Source organism: Ptychodera flava, chromosome 6, assembly GCF_041260155.1.
Source record: "Ptychodera flava strain L36383 chromosome 6, AS_Pfla_20210202, whole genome shotgun sequence".
Classification (NCBI taxonomy): domain Eukaryota; kingdom Metazoa; phylum Hemichordata; class Enteropneusta; family Ptychoderidae; genus Ptychodera; species Ptychodera flava.
In genome coordinates, this window is record NC_091933.1 from 36,842,277 (window position 1) to 36,865,157 (window position 22,881).

The 22,881-nt window shown below is 37.8% G+C and overlaps 2 protein-coding genes across 18 annotated transcripts in view; one reads left to right on the forward strand and one right to left on the reverse strand.

The window, feature by feature from the left end:
• Positions 1 to 22,881, forward strand: part of LOC139135649 (dynein axonemal heavy chain 3-like) — a 121,375-nt gene that overhangs the window by 33,442 nt on the left and 65,052 nt on the right. For all 17 annotated transcript variants that reach the window (XM_070703154.1, XM_070703155.1, XM_070703164.1 and 14 more), the window contains exons 12-30: positions 6,340 to 6,544; positions 7,077 to 7,280; positions 7,789 to 7,919; positions 8,598 to 8,793; positions 12,577 to 12,771; positions 13,310 to 13,498; positions 13,931 to 14,059; positions 14,965 to 15,165; positions 15,503 to 15,642; positions 16,712 to 16,870; positions 17,388 to 17,616; positions 18,169 to 18,321; positions 18,828 to 18,969; positions 19,687 to 19,885; positions 20,186 to 20,294; positions 20,609 to 20,728; positions 21,427 to 21,597; positions 21,953 to 22,090; positions 22,430 to 22,573. In XM_070703154.1, coding sequence (XP_070559255.1) covers positions 6,340 to 6,544; positions 7,077 to 7,280; positions 7,789 to 7,919; positions 8,598 to 8,793; positions 12,577 to 12,771; positions 13,310 to 13,498; positions 13,931 to 14,059; positions 14,965 to 15,165; positions 15,503 to 15,642; positions 16,712 to 16,870; positions 17,388 to 17,616; positions 18,169 to 18,321; positions 18,828 to 18,969; positions 19,687 to 19,885; positions 20,186 to 20,294; positions 20,609 to 20,728; positions 21,427 to 21,597; positions 21,953 to 22,090; positions 22,430 to 22,573 — 3,154 coding nt within the window. The remainder of the gene's footprint in view (positions 1 to 6,339; positions 6,545 to 7,076; positions 7,281 to 7,788; positions 7,920 to 8,597; positions 8,794 to 12,576; positions 12,772 to 13,309; positions 13,499 to 13,930; positions 14,060 to 14,964; positions 15,166 to 15,502; positions 15,643 to 16,711; positions 16,871 to 17,387; positions 17,617 to 18,168; positions 18,322 to 18,827; positions 18,970 to 19,686; positions 19,886 to 20,185; positions 20,295 to 20,608; positions 20,729 to 21,426; positions 21,598 to 21,952; positions 22,091 to 22,429; positions 22,574 to 22,881) is intronic.
• On the reverse strand, positions 2,773 to 4,666 carry LOC139135651 (uncharacterized). Its single transcript, XM_070703172.1, has 2 exons — positions 4,365 to 4,666; positions 2,773 to 3,330 (listed from the first exon to the last, which is right to left on the reverse strand). The coding sequence occupies exons 1-2, from the start codon at positions 4,560 to 4,562 to the stop codon at positions 2,833 to 2,835; spliced, it is 696 nt and encodes a 231-aa protein (XP_070559273.1). The 5' UTR covers positions 4,563 to 4,666; the 3' UTR covers positions 2,773 to 2,832.

The window sequence follows — 22,881 nt, forward strand, 5'->3', positions numbered from 1 at the left end:
TACAACGGGAAATATACCAGCAGCTATCAGCAGACATATTTTTTGTTTGTTGTTTGTTGTTTTTTAATTTGTTTTTTTTCGGGGGGAGGGGTTGTTTCGTTTTTGTCAACGTATAAAGTTTGACACACTAATGTCAAATGTACTATTTTTTTTAATATATACAACTATAGATATATATATATATTAGCCTATTATTTCTGATCTGCAAGTGATTAACCCTACAATTTTTTTTTTTTTTTTTATTTTGTCTACTCGTTGGTGCGGATATTAAATTGGGCGATGAAAAGAGGACCAGACGTTTGCGCATTGACGTATCCTAAGCGCGATGGAAACATAATAACATTCGTTTCACCGGCCGCGGCTATCTGGGTACAAACTGAGCTATGTTTTTTCACCAAAGGCCAACATGGCGGCGTTGATTTCTCAAATTGGAGGATGACCGTGGCTCGTAGCTTCTCTTTAACCACATGCTCGATAACGAGCGACTGGATAGGGAGAGGAGGGAAAATGTATAGATTGTCTCGCTTATTGAAGTCGTGAGAAAAGAAATTCACACCCTGCATCTTGGTTGCGGGTAAGGGGATATGAAACGCTCTAATTTCGCGTTTGATTCGGTGGCCATTGCATCTATGTCGTGAGGCCCGTATTCGGCTTGGATTTTTTGCCAAATTGATTTTGTCACAGTAACATCATTTTGACTCAGCTGTCGAGAGGGTTTGTCTGTGATGTTGTCGACTGACCCAACGTGGGACAGCATTATATGCAAATTTGCTCGACGCAGTGGTAAAAAACATCTTTAAGAATCTTGTTGAGTTTTTCTGCTTTTGAGCCCGGGAACCCGCTATTCCAAGAGTGTACCAAAACCATAGAGTCTACACTCACGTCCAGCCTGATATTGTGTAACTTGTCCTTTAAAGCGATAAGGGCGCGAAGAAGTGCCTCTGCCTCCTTGACATTAATATGCTGATGCTGCCACGACTCTTCCCACATGTCACTGATTTCTACGGGGGGAACACCCTTAGCTTGGAGTACTGCCCCCCATTTATAAGAGCTAGCATCAGTGTACAAGTTGAGATTTGAGTGACTTGTGGGTAGCCATTTAAATGGTCTAACTCTTGTGACTAACTCTCGCCATTCCAACAACTCTTCGCGCACGCCTTGCCTAATGGGAATCAAATAGGTGGCCTTCTTCTGAGCTTTAGAAATCGCTCCTGCTAACTGGCGAATGCACAACCTGGCACACGGGATAGCAAGTGAGAAAGAGCTACATTTTCCGAGTACTTTCTGTATTTGTTGTACTGGGACAGCCCGTCGATCGAGTATGTCCTCCGTTAGCTGTAAAAACTTATTCTGTTTGTCCTCGGGAATAGCAAAGGACTGAGCGAGCGAATCTACTTTGAAACCCAGCATAACAAGTGACGTGACTGGCCTTAGAACACTCTTTCTTAAGGCGATGAAATAACCGGCCAATACACACAATGCAAACAATATATACGCGGCTGATTGCGCAAGTTGTAGGGGGTACAATTTTCTTGCGGCACATTACATATAGATGACAACTGCAAAGGCCCTCCATGACGGTCGTCGATATACTGAATGCAAGGGACCCCCAACCTACGCGCGTAATTTGTGATTTCATAACCAATCGTATGGTATACATATCCAGAAAGCTTCCATCCAAAGGGCAAGGTGTTACATACGTACCACACACCCGCCCATTGGAAACCGAAATAAGTACGGTCTTGTTTTGCTATTAAAACATGGTCGTAGCCACTCTTATCGTCACATTTGTAATGGTAATCGCCCTTTTGCAGATATCTACTAACCTCGACAAGTTTGTCAAGCTTAAACGGCATATCCCGCATCCAAAGGTTAATATAACGCATGTCTATACACATCCTGGGTTTTTTTGGTTCGACAACAATGGGCATGACGATAAGAGGGGGACGATCACGTTCGACGTTACCCCATATAGAAATGGCCCCCATTACCAAACGTTCATTGATTTTTTTTTCAAATAAATGATGAGAAATCACTACTGTTAGGATAATTTTGAAATACACATGGAGGTGGAGCATCGTGGTTGTAAGTTTTCCCTTTAAATGTCCCGCTGAAGTGCTGTAAGTATTCGGATACTGAGACGCCATCAGTCAACCAGTTCATTACCAGTTTCCCGTTGAGAGAGTCGGCCGTCAGCTTTTCCCATACATTAAGATGCTGATGCAATTCTCCTGCTACAAACTCGTTTGGATTTCTAAAAGATAGACTGGTCGGGGTTCTCTTTACTAAACCTCTGGCTACCAACTGTAGGTCGTCGAAAACCTCGTCATGCAGTGCCTCTCCGGGGGTGCCCCCTAGCGTAACCCATCCAAAACAATCTCTGGGCTGAGCCTTAATATTGTCGTCGGAATCAAATTCCCATGGGTGGGAGATCTGGAGAAAGAACCAAGGTCAAACACTAAAATCAAAACTTAGAAACAGCCCAGTGGTAAAAAAAAAAAAGGAGGCACCCCCGGACAGGACCATGCGAAAGGCAGGCCGCCTGAGAGGCGGAGGGCTCTAGGAGGCCCCCCTGTCCAGGAGTAGGGGTGATTAAAACAAGACTTTTTTTTTTTTAATCAATATTTGAGGGGAATATACAAAGAATGTAAAATTTCCCAAGAAAACTGACAACTTTTATTTTAAACTTCGTATGCCACGTTCATATTATTTTATTTTATATATATATATATATATATATTTTTTTTTTTTAACTTTCTGCAATATATACTACACACAAGATAAATGGAATAACTTAAATACATCAAATTTAAATCAAGGTCAAGTCCGATGTCAGATCATTCCAAGGGTCACATTATGTATATTTATTTCATTGCTTTTTGTCAGGGCAGTCTCTGGCAACATGGCCAAGATTTCCACAAACATAGCACTTGACGTCTGGTTTCTGTTGCCGAAAGCCCTGTTGGCGAGGGCTTGGATATGGACGGGCGGATTCCTCGTATGCTTTAGGAATTTTCCGACTTTTGAGGCTATTTCCTCCTCCTCTTTGTTGCCCAGAAGGAGCACTATCAGTTTTCCCGCGTCCCGCCCAAACTCGTTTGCTTCAAATTGGGATAAAACCGCACGGAACCGGTTCAGCTTCTGGTGGTTCGCTGCTGTAGCCCTATCCACGAGCACTCTGAGGGCGTTAATAATCTGGTAACGGGTCGCCGACAGGTGTGCCAGGTCCATGACCTTCTGGAGGGCCTCATCCACATTGGCAGAGTCCGCTGCTTGCTGCAACTTTTCCACCTTATGCAGCAGCTGTTGCAAAGTATCCTGGGCAGGCACCTGTAAGGACACACAACATGTGTGTGAGACGATAGCTCAAATACCTTCACAAGACAGGATCTCAAGACTGGAAACGCCTTCAATACAATAGGTATAATTCTTTCTTTTTTTCCACCTGTGAGACCACTGTGACTTTCAAACTCAAGACAACGTCACTGCGGAACAGTGCTCAAGCTGTTGACAAATGCTTCATAACTTTTCTCAATTTTTTTTTTTTTTTTTTTTTTTTTTTTTAATCAAAGCCTTATTGACTCTCGCAAAGCAGAAGCCTCGTCGCTTCTCACAAAGAATACACCTCATCGCTTCTGACAAACAGAAGCCTCATCGCTTCTCACAAACCAGAAGCCTCATCGCTTCTGACAAACAGAAGCCTCATCGCTTCTCACAAACCAGGAGCCACATCGCTTCTCACGCGCCAGAAGCCTCATCGCTCTGGTATCCCTCGGCCACCACTTACCTGCGTACCTCACTGTACTTAGGTGTCCTCACCGCGGAAAATTTCTCTTGACCATGTAGCAGCCGTCTCAATACAGTCAAATACTATACCCAAGGTGCAAACCAAACCCACTAACACTAACAGACACTAGTTAGCACGCCACTGGGAAGCAATGCTCACACCCATGGAGCCTACAAAGAAGAGGGAAAAAAGGAAGGACAGCGAAAGGAAAGGGAGGGAGATAGAAAAAGGGAGAAAGGAAAGGGAAAGAAAGACCGTCGACAGAACCAAGCAAGGGGACAGCACACGAGCCACACTTGTTCCCCATTGTTTCAGACACGTGTTGCACCTGCGAAAGAAGACAAAAACGCGAGAAGAGGGAGGGCAGGAAGACCAGCCGTGGAACGAAACGCAAACGAAGAGAAAGAAAAGGAACACGAAAGGGGCGAGGGAAACGACGAAAAAAGGAAAACCGACACGGCACGGGAACAGCGACACAAAGGCCAACAGAAACGAACGAAAGCCAAAAAGAAGAAAAAGGAACAGGGAAGAGGGAGTTCCACGGCCGACAAAGAGCTAAAAAAGGAATAATACTCACTTTGACCGAGATCTCTGCTGCAGGTGAAGCTACCTGAAGAGGCTGGGAGGCAGAAGTCGTCCCAGGAGTGGATGCAGTAGACTTGGACGGGCCTGCACCATCAGGTTGAACGGGTGCAGGAACACTAGAACCGCTGGTGGAGCGACCGTGCGCTGCGACGAACGATTTGGCTGCATCTGAGACAGAGCGAGAATCCATGCTGCACCGGCCCAGAGCTCCGTTGTTAGCGAGTGACCATGATACCTATTGTCTTAGGACTATTTATACTGTCTATATGAATATTCATGAGTGGCGTAATGATAATCGCTACGTGACTCGGCTTTGAATATACATACCATTGTAAACATAATGTGGTGTTGGAAATTCCAGTATTTGCATTGTTAAAAGTGTTTTTTCTCCACACATCCCAAGTTCTCCTCAATGCAGAGTTTGAGCAGTCAACTCATCAGAAATCCATCTCCTTCAGTGCCACCTAATAGCATATTTGCTCATGTGTTTTCCTCTCCCATAGTTACAACTGTGATTGCATTCGCCTGTGAGACACTTAATGACATGTCCAGTTTTATCGTCAATCAACCTCTAATCTTTTCCATTCAATAAAGGGAAAACAAGAAACGCAAATAAGGCAGGCTGGCATTTGTGCACCTGAAGTTTAATTTCAATCAGGTGTTCGGGTCTAAGTTGATCTCTTTTCAATTTAAAACATCAATTTGCATGTAAATTTTTGAATTGTGTATACAGAACACGTAGCCATAAATGCACATGTTAAAATATGGAGCATACGTTATTGAGAAAGTCCGTGTAGCTTAGCAACCTCATTACTCAAAATAGCTTAGTCACTGCTTTTATGAGGAGGGCCACAAGATTAAAAGTAAGCAGCTTTATAAGAGAAATGATATTTGTTTATCAAGGAATATTGTAATGTATCATATCACAGATATTTCACAATATGAAACTTGATCATATCTGTCGTGGGAAAACAACAGGTGTTTCTTTCACTTAAAGTGGGTCAACACAACAGGGATTCTCCCTAGAATAAGAAATCTATGAGTAGGAATGTAGTTTTGCTTTGTCCACAATTTTGTGTTCCTATGATCAGTTGCAACATCGAGTCAACAATGTGCTTTCATCCATTAGCATTTGCAAATACCCATTGTATCGGTGACGTGCACTGCCGCTGTATTGTCTTTGCAACCATGGCAACTGATATTAACTGAAATGATTCAAGTCTTACTTAGGTGAATTTCAACCTTTTGTGATTCCAAATTTTGGTCAAATGCCATTGTTTTCAACTGCAGAGTTAAACCTTTTAACTCCCCTGCGAACTTGTTCCAAAAATCTAGCAACATATTTACATAACGATTGCAATTTCAAAGGAGAACAAATGACATAAACACCTCATAATCTTCCTAATACTGTAGTTAATCTCGATCCCCGGCCTTCACAAATCTTTTCAAGCAGGGGTTTAAGTTATAAGAAAATTAGGACAACATTTATTGTAGTGTACGTATAAATTGTACAATACCGTACCAATGGACGTATTGGGAATTCTACAGTTGTAAATTAATCCTGTTTTTTAGAGCCTTTTGTAATACTGGTATGTGTCAATCATGTTTTGAATGTTCAAGAGCTATTCATCTTATTTTTACTGCTATTGCAAATAGTTCACACATATGAACATTTGTAGATAGCTCTTGTCTGCAAAGATGAACAAGGCAATTTTAACCCTTTGAGAAATGCAATTTTTCCCACCAAAATTTTAGTGCAACATTTTACCAATTTTTAGGAATTTTTTGTAATTTTTTGATAATTTTTGACAGAGTTGACATCATATTTCATTTGCTGCAGTTCTTTATCAAAATTTTGGCAAAAATCTGAAAAAATTTGACTTGTGTATATTCTATAAAAGCAACAAAAATTGACTTTTTGGCATTCAAAGGGTTAATAAACTGTGTTCTGTGCTGAACCCTAACAGGTACCAGTCAGAGTATGTACCTTATCAATACCTGCTATCTAAAGATTCTGATATTCAAGTTGAGAAGTTCATCAGTAGAGATCAACATCTCAGGAACTATGTCAGGGAGATTGAGAAGCTGAAAACCATGGCTTTGGAGATTGGATCATTGCCAGTCTACGTTCCAATGCATCTGTTTTTACTGGACTGCAATGACATCAACAGTGTAAGTGTATCTCTCTTTGCACAAGGTTAATTAGTTTCCTAAAAATGTACTCCACGGTCTAGTGGTATAACTAACTTTTCTCATGTGTTTTGTAAAATTGAGGTAAAATATATAAATAAAGCCATGAGTAACTGTTTTAGAGAGAGAATTACAAAAAATTTCATCAGATTTTATCAAGTGTTTAGCTGTATCACTTTTGCTGTTATTTTCACACAATTTTATTTTGGTACAAAGGTTTCCCATTTTATTTTGCTCACCAAAAAGCATATAACTGACTGGTACTGCACATGTACTGAAGAGTCTATGTATGTATGTATGTATGTATGTATCTATCTATCTATCTATCTATCTATCTATCTATCTATCTATCTATCTATCTATCTATCTATCTATCTTGCAATTTGTATAGCGCCAAATATCCAACTTTAAACAGTGCTCAGTGGCTTAGAGTTACAGTGAAACATGCTCTCTGGAAGATGTAAGTTTTAAAGCAAGTGTACAAATAATTCCATCATTTCTTGAATGATTCTAGTGGTTGGTTGAAAGAGCCAGAGACTTGGCGGGCATCATGATCAACAAGATTGTGGTGACCAGCAGGAAATTCAACAGAAGCATTTGTGAACAGTACGATGCCATCGTGAAGAAAGTGACGTCGTATCCTGAAACAACCCAGGCCCTTGTGCATTTACAAGACTACACTGACAGTCTCCGAGTTGGTGAACTGCTGCAACTGAAAGTAAGTACAAGAGTAGAGGAAGACGTGGACTTTAGAACAGCCTGGCATAGTTTATTTTAAAGAATGATAACAATACAGTGAGGATTGAATGACAGAAAAAGAGTAGCTGATAGTGAACGTTAGATGCACTGTAATAGATAATGGCTAACCCAACAATCAGTTATGGCAACCAAATTTGCAACTTTACATATTGTAATAATATGGAGACCCGGTACTGCTCGTTATTCCTCTACGTATATCAGTTGCTTTGCATGTTTTCAGTTTCAGTTTTGAAGTGTCGACTGAAGCTCTGTACTTTTCTCCCAAGGGTGAAATATTTTCATCATCACCTTATTACTATACTTTATTCAGTTTGGACGATAAATCTGTGTTTGGTAATTGTAAACTTGATATCATAAAGCGTCACTTCAGTGTACTCCAAGTTCAACAGCAACTGATTAAAAACCTCCCTTTTTTCAGAGAATACATATTTAATTTTTAAATATTTCATTTGATTGCCTTTTGACAGGAGAAACTTGAGATAGCGGCTGAGAATTTGTTGTTCCTCATGGACTATGCTTATCTGCCAAAGGATGATATACTCCTTAATGATAACACTTTCACTTGGTCTGACAGGGTAATACCTATTATCAGAAATAGGTAAGTCTCATCACCAGGTTTTACATCGCGTTGCTGACCTCAGACTCTTGTGAGGTACATTTATATCCCTGTTTGACCGAAGTAATCAGTGAGTCATCTTCCACATGCTTTGTATTTAAGAACAACAAGTTGCTGTATTTCTATTTTCACAAACCCATTTCAAAAAATGTATTGATTTGTAGTATTTATGGTGTTCGAAAAAACAGAAAAGGGGAGTAGTTTTCTAGTTTGGTGATTTGTGTATATAGCAACAACAAATGTTCAAACTGTCCCAGTATGGGATTTCTTCAAGCTCCAGTAACATACAAGTGTGCATATCTGATTGGATCATTTCTGCATCCTATCTTTCATGTGAAAAAGATCTGTTTTAATTTTTTTCACATAAGTTTTCAATCATAATGGTTTTGATATTAGTAATAGCACCAAGCTTCATTAACACAAAGACAATAATGCAATAAATATAATGTAATGTGTAAAAAATATTGAATTAAATTCATGAAGCACCATGATTGTGTTAAATATACATTTGCATAGGGAGATGTTGTTTCCTAAGATACAAAATTGTGATACATACAAGTACTGGTAAATACAGTAAGTTTTAAGCACTGTCTTGTTTATGTCAAGAAATAGAAAAACAAATTAATGTTATTTTTATTGTTTTTTTTCCCTCATTAACAGCGAGATGAAACTCCAAAAGGAGCATGACATCGCCGTGCAGAAGCTGTTGGATTGGCAAATTAAGTTCTCATTCCGTATTGATGAAATCGCAACGCAGGTGAAAGCATTCCGTCACAAAGACAGAATGTCGGAAGCCGACAACTACCTGCAACAGTTGCATGATATTTCCAGAAAGCTGGACGACTTCTACAAAGAAGTGAGTTCCTCTCAGCGTCATCAGTTTGATTTCATTCCCTGGTGCTGCCGTCCGAGTGGTTTTCTCATGATTGGCAATGACTTTCCTAAATGGCATGCCTAGTGTACTGAGCAGGTGCATGGAGGAAAAACGTGAAATATTCAAATGCAATTTCCTGTGCAAATGTCAGTGTGTGTAATTTAGGATGCACCATTAAAATTTAACTTTGATTTGTATGCAGTGAGACATAGCAGCAATAATATTGATTCTGCATGCCGGCCAATCAAATATTTATACTGATTCAGGTTTTTTTATTGATGTTGATCTTAAATTCAGAATCAAATAAAAGTTGCAAGCAGCGTTGGCGGGGGCCCAAGCGGTTAACATGGTTGAAAAATCTTGCACTAATGATATTATGTGCAAAATTCGAGCTTGAAAAAGTAGGATTTTGAACATCATCTGCTGGTTACTGTATGTTTCACTTGGAATTTTATATTTACGGAAAATCCAATATGGCGGCCAAACCACGTGACCGATCAAAACGCCTTTCGCAAACTTGAAAGAGATCACACTTAAGATGTTACATGTCAAATTTCAGTCAAATCGGTGTGTTGGTTCTGGAGGAGAAGATTCTTAGAGATTAAATCACGATTTTAGCAAAATGCAATATGGCGGCCAAATCACGCGACCGATCGAAAATCTTTTTTGCAAACTTGAAAGAGATCACTCTAAGGATGACATGAGTAAAATTTCAGCTCAAACGGTATTTGGTTCTTGAGAAGACGATTTTTAATGATTAAATTGCGATTTTCGCAAAATCCAATATGGCGGTCAAATCACGTGACCGATCCAAATGTTTTTCGCAAACTTGAAAGAGATCACTCTAAGGATGACATGAGTAAAATTTCAGCTCAAATGGTGTTTTGATTCATGAGAAGAAGATTTTTGAAGATTAAATTGCGATTTTCGCAAAATCCAATATGGCGGCCAAATCACGTGACCGATCGAAATCTTTTTCGCAAACTTGAAAGAGATAATTCTAAGGATGACATGAGTAAAATTTCAGCTCAAACAGTGTTTTGGTTCTTGAGTAGAAGATTTTTGAAGATTAAATTGCGATTTTCGCAAAATCCAATATGGCGGCCAAATCACGTGATCGATTGAAATGATATTTGCAAACATGAAAGAGATCACTCTAAGGATGACATGAGTAAAAATTTCATTTCAAACGGTGTTTTGGTTCTTGAGAAGAAGATTTATGAAGATTAAATTGCGATTTTCGCAAAATCCAATATGGCGGCCAAATCACGTGACCGATCGAAATGTTATTCGCAAACTTGAAAGAGATCACTCTAAGGATGACAAGAGTAAAATTTCAGCTCAAACAGTGTTTTGGTTCTTGAGAAGAAGATTTTTAAAGATTAAATGGGTATTTTTCAAAAATCCAATATGGCGGCCAAAGTCACGTGACCGCACGCGATTTTATTTATCAAATCTGAAGACCTTAGATCATGCTTCCTACAGAAAAAAATTCAAATTTACCAGACCCCTAGATCATCAGGAAAAGCCGTTTTTAGGTTTTTGAAAAATCCAATATGGCCGCCAGGTCACGTGACCAATCGAAATTTGCATACCCAGGTGCACGAGATCTTATAGGTACCTATTAGCCCTGCAAGTTTTAGAAGTCTGCGGTGAGCGGTGTTTGAGTTCTAGGTCACCAAAAAAGGAGCGGAAGAACGAAAAGAAGAAGAAGAAGAATTAAAGCTGCAAGCAGCGTTGGCGGGGCCCAAGCGGTGAACATGGTTGAAAAATCTTGCAATAATGATATTATGTGCAAAATTCGAGCTTGAAAAAGTAGGATTTTGAACATCATCTAATAGTTACTGTACGTTTCACTTGGAATTTAATATTTTACGGAAAATCCAATATGGCGGCCAAACCACGAGACCGATCAAAACCTATTTCACAAACTTGAAACACATCACTTTAAAGATGGTATATGCAAAATTTCAGTCAATTCGATGTTTGTTCGGGAGAAGAAGATTTTTAAAGATTAAATCACGATTTTCGAAAAATCCAATATGGCGGCCGAACCACGTGACCGATCAAAAAGGCCTTTCGCAAACTTGAAAGAGATCACACTTAAGATGTTACATGTCCAATTTCAATCGAATCTGTGTATTGGTTCTGGAGTAGAAGATTTTTAAAGATTAAATCACGATTTTCGCAAAATCCAATATGGCGGCCAAACCATGTGACGATCAAAACGCCTTTCGCAAACTCGAAAGAGATCACACTTAAGATGTTACATGTCAAATTTCAGTCGAATCGGTGTGTTGGTTCTGGAGAATCAGATTTTCAACAATTAAATCAGATTTTTCGCAAAATCCAATATGGCGGCCAGACCAAGTGACCGATCAAAACGCGTTTCGCAAACTTGAAAGAGATCACACTTAAGATGTTATATGTAAAATTTCAGTCGAATCGGTGTGTTGGTTCTGGAGAAGAAGATTTTAAAGATTAAATCACGATTTTGGCAAAAATCCAATATGGCGGCCAGACCACGTGACCGATCAAAACGCCTTTCGCAAACTTGAAAGAGATCACACTTAAGATGCTACATGTCAAATTTCAGTCGAATCGGTGTGTTGGTTCTGGAGAAGAAGATTTTTGAAGATTAAATCACGATTTTTGCAAAATCCAATATGGCGGCCAAACCACGTGACCGATCAAAACGCCTTTCGCAAACTTGAAAGAGATCACACTTAAGATGTTACATGTGAAATTTCAGTCAAATTGGTGTTTTGGTTCTGGAGAAGAAGATTTTTAAAGATTAAATCACGATTTTCGCAAAATCCAATATGGCGGCCAAGGTCACGTGACCGCATGCGATTTTATTGGCAAATTCTTAAGACCTTAGGCCAAGCTTGCTATACAAAAAATTTCAAATCGACTAGACCCCTGGGTCTTCTGGAGAAGCCATTTTTAGGTTTTTGGAAAATCCAATATGGCCGCCAGGTCACGTGACCAATCGAAATTTGTATACCCAGGTGCACGAGATCTCATAGGTACCTATTAGCCCTGCAAGTTTCAGAAGTTTGCGGTAAGCGGTGTTCAAGTTCCAGGTCGACAAAAAAAGAGCGGAAGAAGAAGCAGTAGAAGAAGAAAGTTGAACTCCTACGAAACCAATAGGGGCCCAGCCGGTAGGCTTGGGCCCCTAAATAAGAAGATGAAGAAAGTTGAACTCCTATAAAACCAATAGGGGCCCAGCCGGTAGGCTTGGGCCCCTAATTAAAGTTGAAGGATTGTTGCACATGAGTGGGTGTGTCCGTGGGCATTTGTATGTATGTTTGTGTGGGTATGTGTCTCAGTATTAAAGTATGATTCATGTACCCTGTGTATATGCAGTATTGTTACTAGTATAAGGAAAACACAACATACATGTACACATCGGTAAATGGCTTATTATGAATCCTGTGAAAATTTTACCATCCCATTGATATCACATTTTAAATCCTTGTGGAATGACTTGAAATGCTGATAATATTTACAGCCCCACTGTCTAGTTGACAAAATCACTGAGAAAGCTATCATCTCAGTCTTATTGCAATACAGTCTGTGTTATTTATGCTTATTTTCTCAGTAAAATTTAACTCTTGTGGAAAGTTAATTTCTGAAATGCATGATAACCCTTATACATGATATACCAGTATGCAGTTACTGAACTACAAATTTAAATTAATATGTTGTTTAGCGTACATTTTTCTCATTTATCTGAAAACTGTCATTGTATCCACCCCCCAGAAAGCGGCAATCAACAGAGAGGAAATGTTACTTGACACTGGTGTCCAAAGTCCATACACCCAGCTGGAGGATATCAAAGATGCCAAGGAGCCCTATGACAAGCTATGGAACGCTGCGGTCAAGTTCCATGAAATGTACGACAAATGGATGAATGGACCTTTGCTACAAGTCAATGCTGAGGAGGTTGAAGAAGAGGTGAGAGAGAAGTTAAAATCTGCATAGAGTTTGTATTTTGTGCTTTAAATTGAGGTCTGTGAGCACCAAAGTCAGATGCCGTCCTATGTTCTCATGTTGTATGGCATTCATGGTTTTGGATAGAACTTAGCACACAGTCAGTTTGAAGTTCATGCTGTCTTTATGTCATTGCCATGATGCACTGCAGAGGTCAAGTTTGTTGGCAAGTGTGCAGCGTACATGTACTTCAAAAATGATAACCCCACACCGTAATGATAGGGTGTAATCAAAACTCTGTCAAAGTGAGTATTTGACTTTGACCACTATTTCATTTACTCATACCCTGGAATCAATCAACATCTATAAATTCATACTGATATATGAGATATCACCATGTCCCTCAAAACAAAATGTTTGCCATATTAAGCATAAGATGAAGCACCTTAGTCAATTTTAGTCATGCCAAGTTATTGTTTTTGTTCAGTCAGTTCAAATACATATGACCTATTTCTCTGCTGTAAGCATGCATTGTCCTTTGTGTCCTTTCAACGTACTCTAGGTCCAAAACCTGTGGCGTACCAGTTACAAGCTGACTAAGATCTTTGCCCATCCTGAGATGATGGGACCAATGAGGGCAGCAGCAACCATCAAGGCAAAGCTGGAGAAGTTCAAGATCAACATGCCATTGATCAACGCTCTGTGCAATCCAGGCATCAAGGAAAGGCACTGGGATGCAATGTCGGAAAAGGTGAGCCATTAGAAATTTCATGTTGGTTCCTTCTGTAACGATATTCTGTTATTAATTTTGATCAAGAACTGCAAAGTAAATAAGCATGTAACCTAAATTTAAGTTGCATACAGTATTGTTGTCCATATGAAAATGGTGGTTACATTAATAATGTGATTTTTTGATTGACCATATTGCTATGAAAAGATTCATTGCAATATTAGGGTAAACGTCAAATTTTGAAGGTCTTATTGTGACAAATTTCCTATCAGTAACAGTGCAAAGTAAAGTGTTTAAGCTTTCATAAGATATGCTGTAAGTTTTGTAATTTTATGTGAGCTTTTCGTTCATTTATTGGTATACGGTACAAATTACAATTTCTGATATAAATACACTTGGCATAGCTTAAAGAAAGATGTCAACTGATGGCAAATTGGGTTTTTTTTACCATAGGTTGGTTTCAATATGAAACCAGCAGAAGACACACCTCTCATAGACATGCTGCAAATGGATCTAGAAAAATACTTGGAAGATTTGAGTGAGATCAGCTCCCAGGCAAGCAAAGAGTATGCTCTGGAAAAGGTAGGCTTGTCCATTCACAGTCATTCTACAGACTCATGTTACAGTACTATGGTCATAAACCTGATACTATTTCCATCATTTACATTTTGTAAGTTTTGCATCGTGGATTGACAGGTAAAATATTATGTGTCTGTTGATATACATGCATTTATATGACGCTGACAGATTTTACTTAAGCCTCTGAACACCAAAGTAAACTTATGTCTCCTTTATAAATATAACCCAGCCAATTTTTTTGGGATCCAGACTTCTTTTTTTAGATTTTTCGCAGAATTTTGATCAAAAAGTGTAGCCAATGAAAAGTAATGTCAATGTTGTCCAAAATTATAAAAAAATTACAAAAAATTCATTCAAATTTGAAAATTTTGCAATAACATTCTGGTGAGGAAAATTACAGCACTCAAAGGGTTGATCTTCATTGACATTTTCCAACATTATTTGCATTATTAATGTGTGTATAGAGACCTGTATTGATTCAGGCCCAAGGTCATTCAGTTTTACATTTATAAATCTGTACAGTGAATTTCAACTACAGCACTGAACTTACTCAAACTAATCTCAGTAGTGATATATGTTTTCTAGTCATCATGCAGTGCAAAATACTATCAGAAGTAAAAATAAATATTTATTGAAAATATAAATTTTACAGTGTGTTTATAGATGTGCCCATGTAATCTTTCATAAAACTGTAAATTCTTCCATGTTTTGTTGTTTTGACCCAAAAATTGGGTAGGTATTTTGCTACGACCAAAACAGCTAATTTTAAATTAATATACATAAAAGTTTCTAAATTTTTCCAATATGCTGTGTTTCAGGGCTCAGTTTCAGTATTCTATTTGTATGAATGATATCTCCAGGATTAATCTTTTACATTGCCCATCTAATCTTCCTACTGTCTGATTCAGGCCCTGAGCAAAATGAAAGGAGACTGGGAGACTGTTCACTTCAACTTTGTGCCTTACAAAGACACTGGTCTTAGTATCCTGTCTGCCATTGATGATGTACAAGTGTTACTTGAAGACCACATAGTGAAGACAACCACTATGAGGGGTTCAACATTCATCGCACCGTTTGAAGAAGAAGTGAAGGAGTGGGAAGCAAGATTGGTAAGTTATATGAAGAAATATAATTCCTGAGCTGACTGTCTGTGGTTTGGCTTATTTAAACCCCTCTTCGAGTTCTGTTTTAGCCAAATAAATAAGTCCAAGAAATATTTTTGTCTTGATTCATAACATATTCCAGCAGTGTACATAGTGCATATGATATGATAGATGAAATATTCAGAATCAGAGAAGTAAACAAGTAGCATAACATATAAATGTTTGTAAATCTGTATATTTTCTAGTGAAAAAGCACAAATTTAAAGTAAAAGAAAGAAGCATAGCCAGTCTGATTGCTGTGTTGACTTTGGTAAGCTGATCATTTGTCATTTTATATTTCCAGCATCGTATTAAAGCAATCCTTGACTCATGGTTGAAAGTCCAGGCTGCCTGGCTGTACTTGGAACCTATCTTTGGTTCAGAGGACATACGCCGGCAGATCCCCGTAGAAGGTGCAATGTTTACCGATGTTGATGGCAATTGGTAAGTTCCTACAGCAGCATTTTTTGAACTTCATGAAATCTCTTCACATTCACTTAAGTGCAGAAATCATGGCTTTTGATTGCTGTACACATTAAAGTAATGAGAGCCTAGAGGGCAATAAAATACCACTTACTAGCTCAAGTGACCATAGAGGGATGCTTTACGAGTTTGTATGTCCACCAAAGGCTACACAAACAGGATTTATTGCTCTAACATACATGTAGTTTGGTGACATTTTGTCTTTAAAATAAGTGGATTTCCAATTTTTTCATCTCCAAAGTGTCATGAATTTGTATTTAAATATACTTTTTAAATTGCAGTTTGGTATATTATTTGAAGACCCATTATCGTGCCTATTTTGAAATATTTTGTAATGAAAGTACACAGTCATGTGTATTTTAATACCTGATATTCTTTCCAGTAAAGATACCGTAACACACCCATACCATTGATAGTGCAGTAAAGCTGACTTCATAAATTTCATTGTTGAATGATACCCAGGAAAAAAATTCAAAAACTCATATCGCTTTTTGAACATCTACAAAATATTCAGAGGGTCAAGGACATTACGATGAAACCTTGAATACAAGTGTTCATTATGCTGTATACTTCTACAGGATCAGTACAGGGTAGATCATATTCAATGGTCAGTAAAAGTTTCAATTTTCACAATACCCTGATATGGGTTTCTTGTCATTTCTTGGAGGCATCATGGGCCAGTGGCTAGAGCAGTGGACTCACGATCAAAGGATGGTGAGTTCGAGCCCTGGCATGGCTGTGGTGTTGTGTCCTTGAGCAAGGCACTTTATTCCTCATTGCTTCTCCCCACCCAGGAGTGATGGGTACCTGGTAGGACAGAGGTTGTTATGTGTGCGTTTAGCTCTGCTGCGCTTATTGGCTGCACATGTGAGCTGTTGTCTGCTCCCCAGGGAGTTGAGTGGTATCATATTAGGTCCAGTGACTAGGGGTAATAATAATTGTAAAGCGCCTTGATCACATCTACTTGTGGATATCTGCGCTATATAAGAACCAATTATTATTCATATACATCATGTTTTGTCTGTTACAGGCGAGATATTATGACTCATTCAGTGAATGATACCAAGGCACTGAAAGTAACGGCCAAACCTCAAATGCTAGAAAAACTGCAGCACGCTGAGAGTTTGTTAGAAGACATACAGAAAGGATTGAATGACTATCTGGAACAAAAAAGACTTTTCTTCCCAAGGTATGTGTGTCTGACTTTCCTGATTTTACTATCTGTAATGATGGTGTTTAATTTTGTTTTCTGATCTACAAAAAAACTGAATTCTTCAACAGATTTTCCCTTTTCTGTGTTTATTGTACAAGAAAGAGATATGCGACAGTTGTTGATGATCAGGATAAGAAAGATATCAAGACAAAGATGGATCAATATTTATGATCTTTTTCTATTCCATTATAATAATTTAATTTGTAAATCTTAAAGTTTCCAAATCAAGTCTCCAAATGAAATACTGTATGGTTTTATTCATTTTGACAAAATTGATCAGTACAAGACATATAGCTTGTCTGATGTTTTATGAACACAGCGAATAATTTGTAAACACTTCTGTTAATTCCAATCTAACCAACTTTGGTAATGAATGAAAGAATGAATAAGAATTTGGATATGAAACTCTTGTTTCAACTCTGTAAAAGTTAATCACTGTACTATTTTGACTTCAATTGACCAACTTTAACTCGTATTACTTTTGTCGTTCCAGATTCTTCTTCCTGTCCAATGATGAGCTACTTGAAATTCTCTCCGAAACCAAAGACCCACTGCGTGTGCAACCTCATCTCAAGAAATGCTTTGAGGGCATCGCTAAACTCACATTTACAGAGGACAAAGAAATCGTTGCCATGGAATCTGCTGAAAAAGAAGTTGTGCAGTTTGCAAATAAGATCATTCCAGCAGACGCGCATGGCTTGGTTGAAAAATGGCTCATTCAGGTAAAATTATGAACACCTTTAACCCTCTCTTCGGAGACAGTGCTACAAATGGAATTGGAGATTCATTAAACTTCAAGAGGATTTGGTTGTTTAAGAGAAGCTGTATTTTAAGGTTGTCATGAGAATTATAGGCTTACAAATTCTTATCATTTGAAACAGTTTCAAAATATTTATGAAAATATTTTTGATCAGATGAACTTTCAAAGTCATTGACATTTCCTGTGAACAAGTCCAACAACCCTATTTTCTATGGACGCGACAGCTTAAATATTAATGTTTGAAGAAATTAAAGTGAAAAAATTCATCAAAAAAGACACAAAATTTTGCCATGGAGGAAGTTCATAACGTGAAGAAGATAATTGTAATTCACATATTTATTTGCTGCTTGTTGTTATGTATGTGAAATTCTCTCATAGGTTTATGTGTTTAATTGTTTGTTCAAATAACATCCTAGTTATTCTTTCATTGTTCAAATGTCTTTCTGTCAGCAAGATATTTTTGAATAATGTAGTGCAAGGTTAAATACATGAAATTTTGTTTTCTAACCCTCAGGTGGAAGAGTTGATGAAAAGAAGTATACGAGAAGTGATGGCCAAAGCAGTGAAGGCGTACACTGAAACACCTCGCAAAGAATGGGTTTTAAGTTGGCCAGGTCAAGTTATCCTGGCATCAAGTAATATACACTGGACAGTAGATGTATCCAAGGTGTGTGTGTACATGTGTTATTACTGCTGTTTTGATGCACAGCTGCTGTGAAAGCTTTTTGCTACTGTGAATACAGTGTGACTACACTGCATGCGTAAAATGCTTTGTGAATCTTGTATGGAAATACACTTTCAAACCCAAATCAATATGGTGGTCTATCATTTATTTGTTCACATTTAGGTTATGAAAGAGTAAAGGAATATTTTATTACTGAGTTATGACGTTATGCTTGTAGAAACTATAAACAAATGCACAGAGCAACAATGACAAATCTGATTAAACTATGAGAAAAACTACCACTTGTGCTTGAACTTTATTATCCACGAACATCACATGAGATTGTGCACTCATTTACAAACTTCAAGTCATGAATTGATTCGCTGAAACAATTTTGCCTTGTGAAAAATTGTGATAATATATCGGTACATCTAGATGCATGTGTCCATGTGAGCTACATGTATATCATAGTAAATTGTTCTGAAATCTCTTTGCAAAATGTTTTGCAGGCAATTCCTCAAAAAGGTGGTCTACAGAGGTATTTACAAACGTGCAATAAACAGATTGATGAGATAGTTACACTGGTTAGAGGCAAACTAACAACAATGAACAGAATCACTCTAGAAGCTCTTATTGTCATTGATGTCCATGGTAAGCAAACACAGTGCATTCACATAGCTTGAATAGGAAAAATTGCAGACAAGTATTTGACTGTAACATTGATATTTTTTCTTAATACATATGAGCTTATTACAAAGTCACTTTTAAATCTTGAGAAACGAAAAGGTAATCTAAAACATTGAAATGCAATTGTCAATGACTACAAAAATATGAAGGCTTAAAAAAAGAATCATTATTGAAATGATTATTGTATTTGTTTGACCTACATCACTTTCTAATTTCACATTACCTGTGGTTAGGGTAACAGACTCACTATCGGAGGATGGGGAGTTCGAGACCTGGTTCAAGTCCAGGCAGATCCAGAGTAGTGGATTCACTGTCGGAGGACGGTGAATTCGAGACTCAGGCTCGGTGTTGTGCCTTTGAGCAAGGCACTTTACTCCTCAGTGCTCCATTGAGGTAGTGGTTTATGGGTACCTAATCCTGTAAATGGGCTAGCGCCCGTTGGATGATGGACTAAACTTTAAAAAAAATAAAAAGTTACTGTCTATGTAACATAGCAGACAAGTTTATTTTCCACCACTGTATCACCTTTTTTTGTCAAGGATGATGAGAAATCAACAATACAGTATATGTGTACAGTTTTCCTATTTGGTCTGTAGAACATAGTCACTGTGATGATAAGTAATGTACATGTGTAACAGCATCAAGTGTGTACTGAGCATCTCTTGTAATTTCACTATACAGCCAGGGATGTGGTGGCTCGCTTGGAAGAGCTGAAAGTGTCAGATCCAGCCAGCTTTCAATGGATCAGTCAACTGAGGTACTACTGGGAAGAGAACAGAGTTATGGTGAGAATGATTACAACAACGGTACCTTATGGATATGAATATCTAGGTAACACCAGTCGACTGGTCATAACGCCACTCACAGATAGATGTTACAGGTAAGTCACTTCCAATATCATTCATGCTTACTCAACTTAGTTAGGGTCGTGATGTCATTCTGTGATGACACAAGGAAATGTATGAATCTGAACTTTGGTGTGTTCTCTAACTCATACACTTTGGGTCTGTTTCTGAATGTATGAACATTTCTGTGCTCATCTCTACACCAGTACTTTTAGCATGTAGAATTTCCTTGTCCGAGAGAGAATTTCTTGAGTCAGTGGTGTGTGAGTGAGTGTAAGGTGAGGTGAGATAAGGTGATCAATATTAAATTTTGTTCTCTCCCCTGTATTTGCCAGAACTCTGATGGGTGCCTTACTGCTAAATCTTGGTGGTGCACCAGAAGGTCCGGCTGGAACAGGAAAAACAGAAACATGTAAAGATTTAGCCAAGGCTATGGCTAAACAGGTCAGTTCAAGTGTACTGTGACCCATTCAAGAAAGAGAATGGCATAATGACAAACAATGACATAAATCCCAAAACATTATCAAGTCATTCTTGTAACTTTATAGTCAATACAAGAACTGTTTATAAATTAGCAGAATTGAAATCTCATTATGTTTCTATTGTATTTTCAAAGATGTTAAAGTTAAGATTATTTTGTTGAGAGTATGTCTTTTCTGTATTAGTATCTGTTTTCATGGACAAATTGCATTGCAAGAAAATGATGGAATTATATATCATAAATTGTAAAGATTCATATTTAACATAATATCTTTCAGTGTGTTGTATTCAACTGCTCAGATGGCTTGGACTACAAAGCCATGGGAAAGTTTTTCAAAGGATTAGCACAGTCTGGAGCATGGGCTTGCTTTGATGAATTCAACAGAATTGAATTGGAGGTAAGCTTTTATAGATGAAATTTAATATACTAATAATCTTTTCTTGTTGTCATAAAGACAGTTTGATGTGAAGAAGTCGTCTGTAAGTAGGCAAGAGATGTCACATGGATTTGGAAATAACATGTTGGTATTTGTTGTAGCAAAATTATTGTTTACTGCAGAAAGTAGGGAATTTTGTACCAGATATTTTACCTGTCAGAAGTATGATGTATTGACTCATAGAAAAGTGGGTGATAGTAAATGGCAATTTGTGATAACAATCAGCCTCAAAGGAACACAGTTATTTGTGCTAGGTTCAGTATGACATGTTCCTGATTATGAACAATATCAAAGGACGTATGACTAGTCTATGGATTGAATATCTCTGAAATTCAGGCTTCCAATCTCATTGATGTTCCTTTCAATCTGTGGCTGCATAGTAATATACTGACAGCGAATTTACCATTTTATTGTATAAAATCATTTCTACAAAACATTGTAATTTTGTTTACATTACATAATATGGATATGAATCTAGGCATTTGTCCATTATTTAACTCACAAAAATGTACAGTCAAAGTTAAGGCAGCTTACTTTCATTCACTTGTGAAAATTTTTTATCACTCTCCATAGTAATATGCTATCACATGTTCTTTGATTCTATGTTGAGACCAAAGATGATAGGAGAGTCTAACATTTCATTTTGTCTCACAACTCAGGTTTTATCGGTGGTAGCACAGCAAATACAGAGCATTCAGAGAGCGATAGCGGAGCAGGTGGACACATTTGTATTTGAAGGAACAGAGATTTCCCTAGACCCGTCTTGTACCATATTTATCACAATGAACCCTGGCTATGCAGGCAGAGCCGAACTGCCAGATAATCTCAAGGTAAACTGTCTTTATATGATTTTGTAGTTCCATACACAAGTTCCATATTAGCTACTGTTTGGTTTGCTCGTTAGCAATTCTGCAATCACAAGTCTTTTACATTTTTTTTCTCAGTGATCTCTGATACCTATGACATGCAGAGACTCAAAGTGCATTGTGTCACCATCCAAATCATCTAAAACTACCCATGAAGATACATTTCCGTGCCAAAAAAGACAAAAAGCAAGATACAGTACCATTGTTTCATGTACCTGTTGTACAGAGCCTTGGTAACACAGTATCCAGAATAACACAACATTCTCACTTTCAAATACTCTTCATAATTATAATGTGTTTCATGGATATTTTTCTGTAGGTACTATTCCGTACAGTGGCCATGATGGTACCTGACTATGCACTGATTGCTGAGATCAGTCTCTACTCCATGGGATTTGTCAATGCCAGGGAATTGGCTGCTAAGATTGTGGCCACATATCGACTCTGCTCAGAACAGGTGAGCCAGAATCCCAAATTCCACATAGTCCACAATATTTGCAAAAATTACCATGACCTATTGAAGCTCAAAGTATACTATCGCACACATTCTGTCAAGATACATGTGCATGTGTCTCGCTTGGTTATACTTTTTTACATGTATGTAAACTTTGGTCAAAATGCTGACATGTAAGTCAAACAGGTGTTATTCTAAATCCAAGAAAATTCATAACTTAAAAAATGATGTCACGCTTGTTTCAAAATATGTTTAGATTATAAAATAAACGTAGTTTATTTCAAGATTGCTTTAAACTCAACCTAAGATTGCATTTCTCAATAATCCTTATCACTTTTCCAGTTGTCATCCCAACATCACTATGACTATGGAATGAGAGCAGTGAAATCTGTGCTGACAGCAGCTGGCAATCTGAAACTGAAATATCCAGACATCAGTGAAGATAAACTTGTACTCAGATCTATCAATGATGTCAACTTACCCAAGGTAGATATGCCATTCAACTCATAAAACCTTGAATTATCATCTTGTCTTTCACTCCACAGATGCAGCGATTTCATTTAACTTTCTTCTTCACATAGTAATTTGACAAAATTTATTTATAATTTGTTCATCTGGTTTTGAAACTTATAAATAGATTGTTTCTGTTTATTTCACAATAATTATTACCAGCTCGAGAGCCTTACTGATCATTTATATAGTTGTCAGTTCATTATTTAGATATTAAAGATGAAGTAAAGCTTGACTGTCCTCAGAATATTGCAACATCATCTGATAAATTCATCAACTCTACC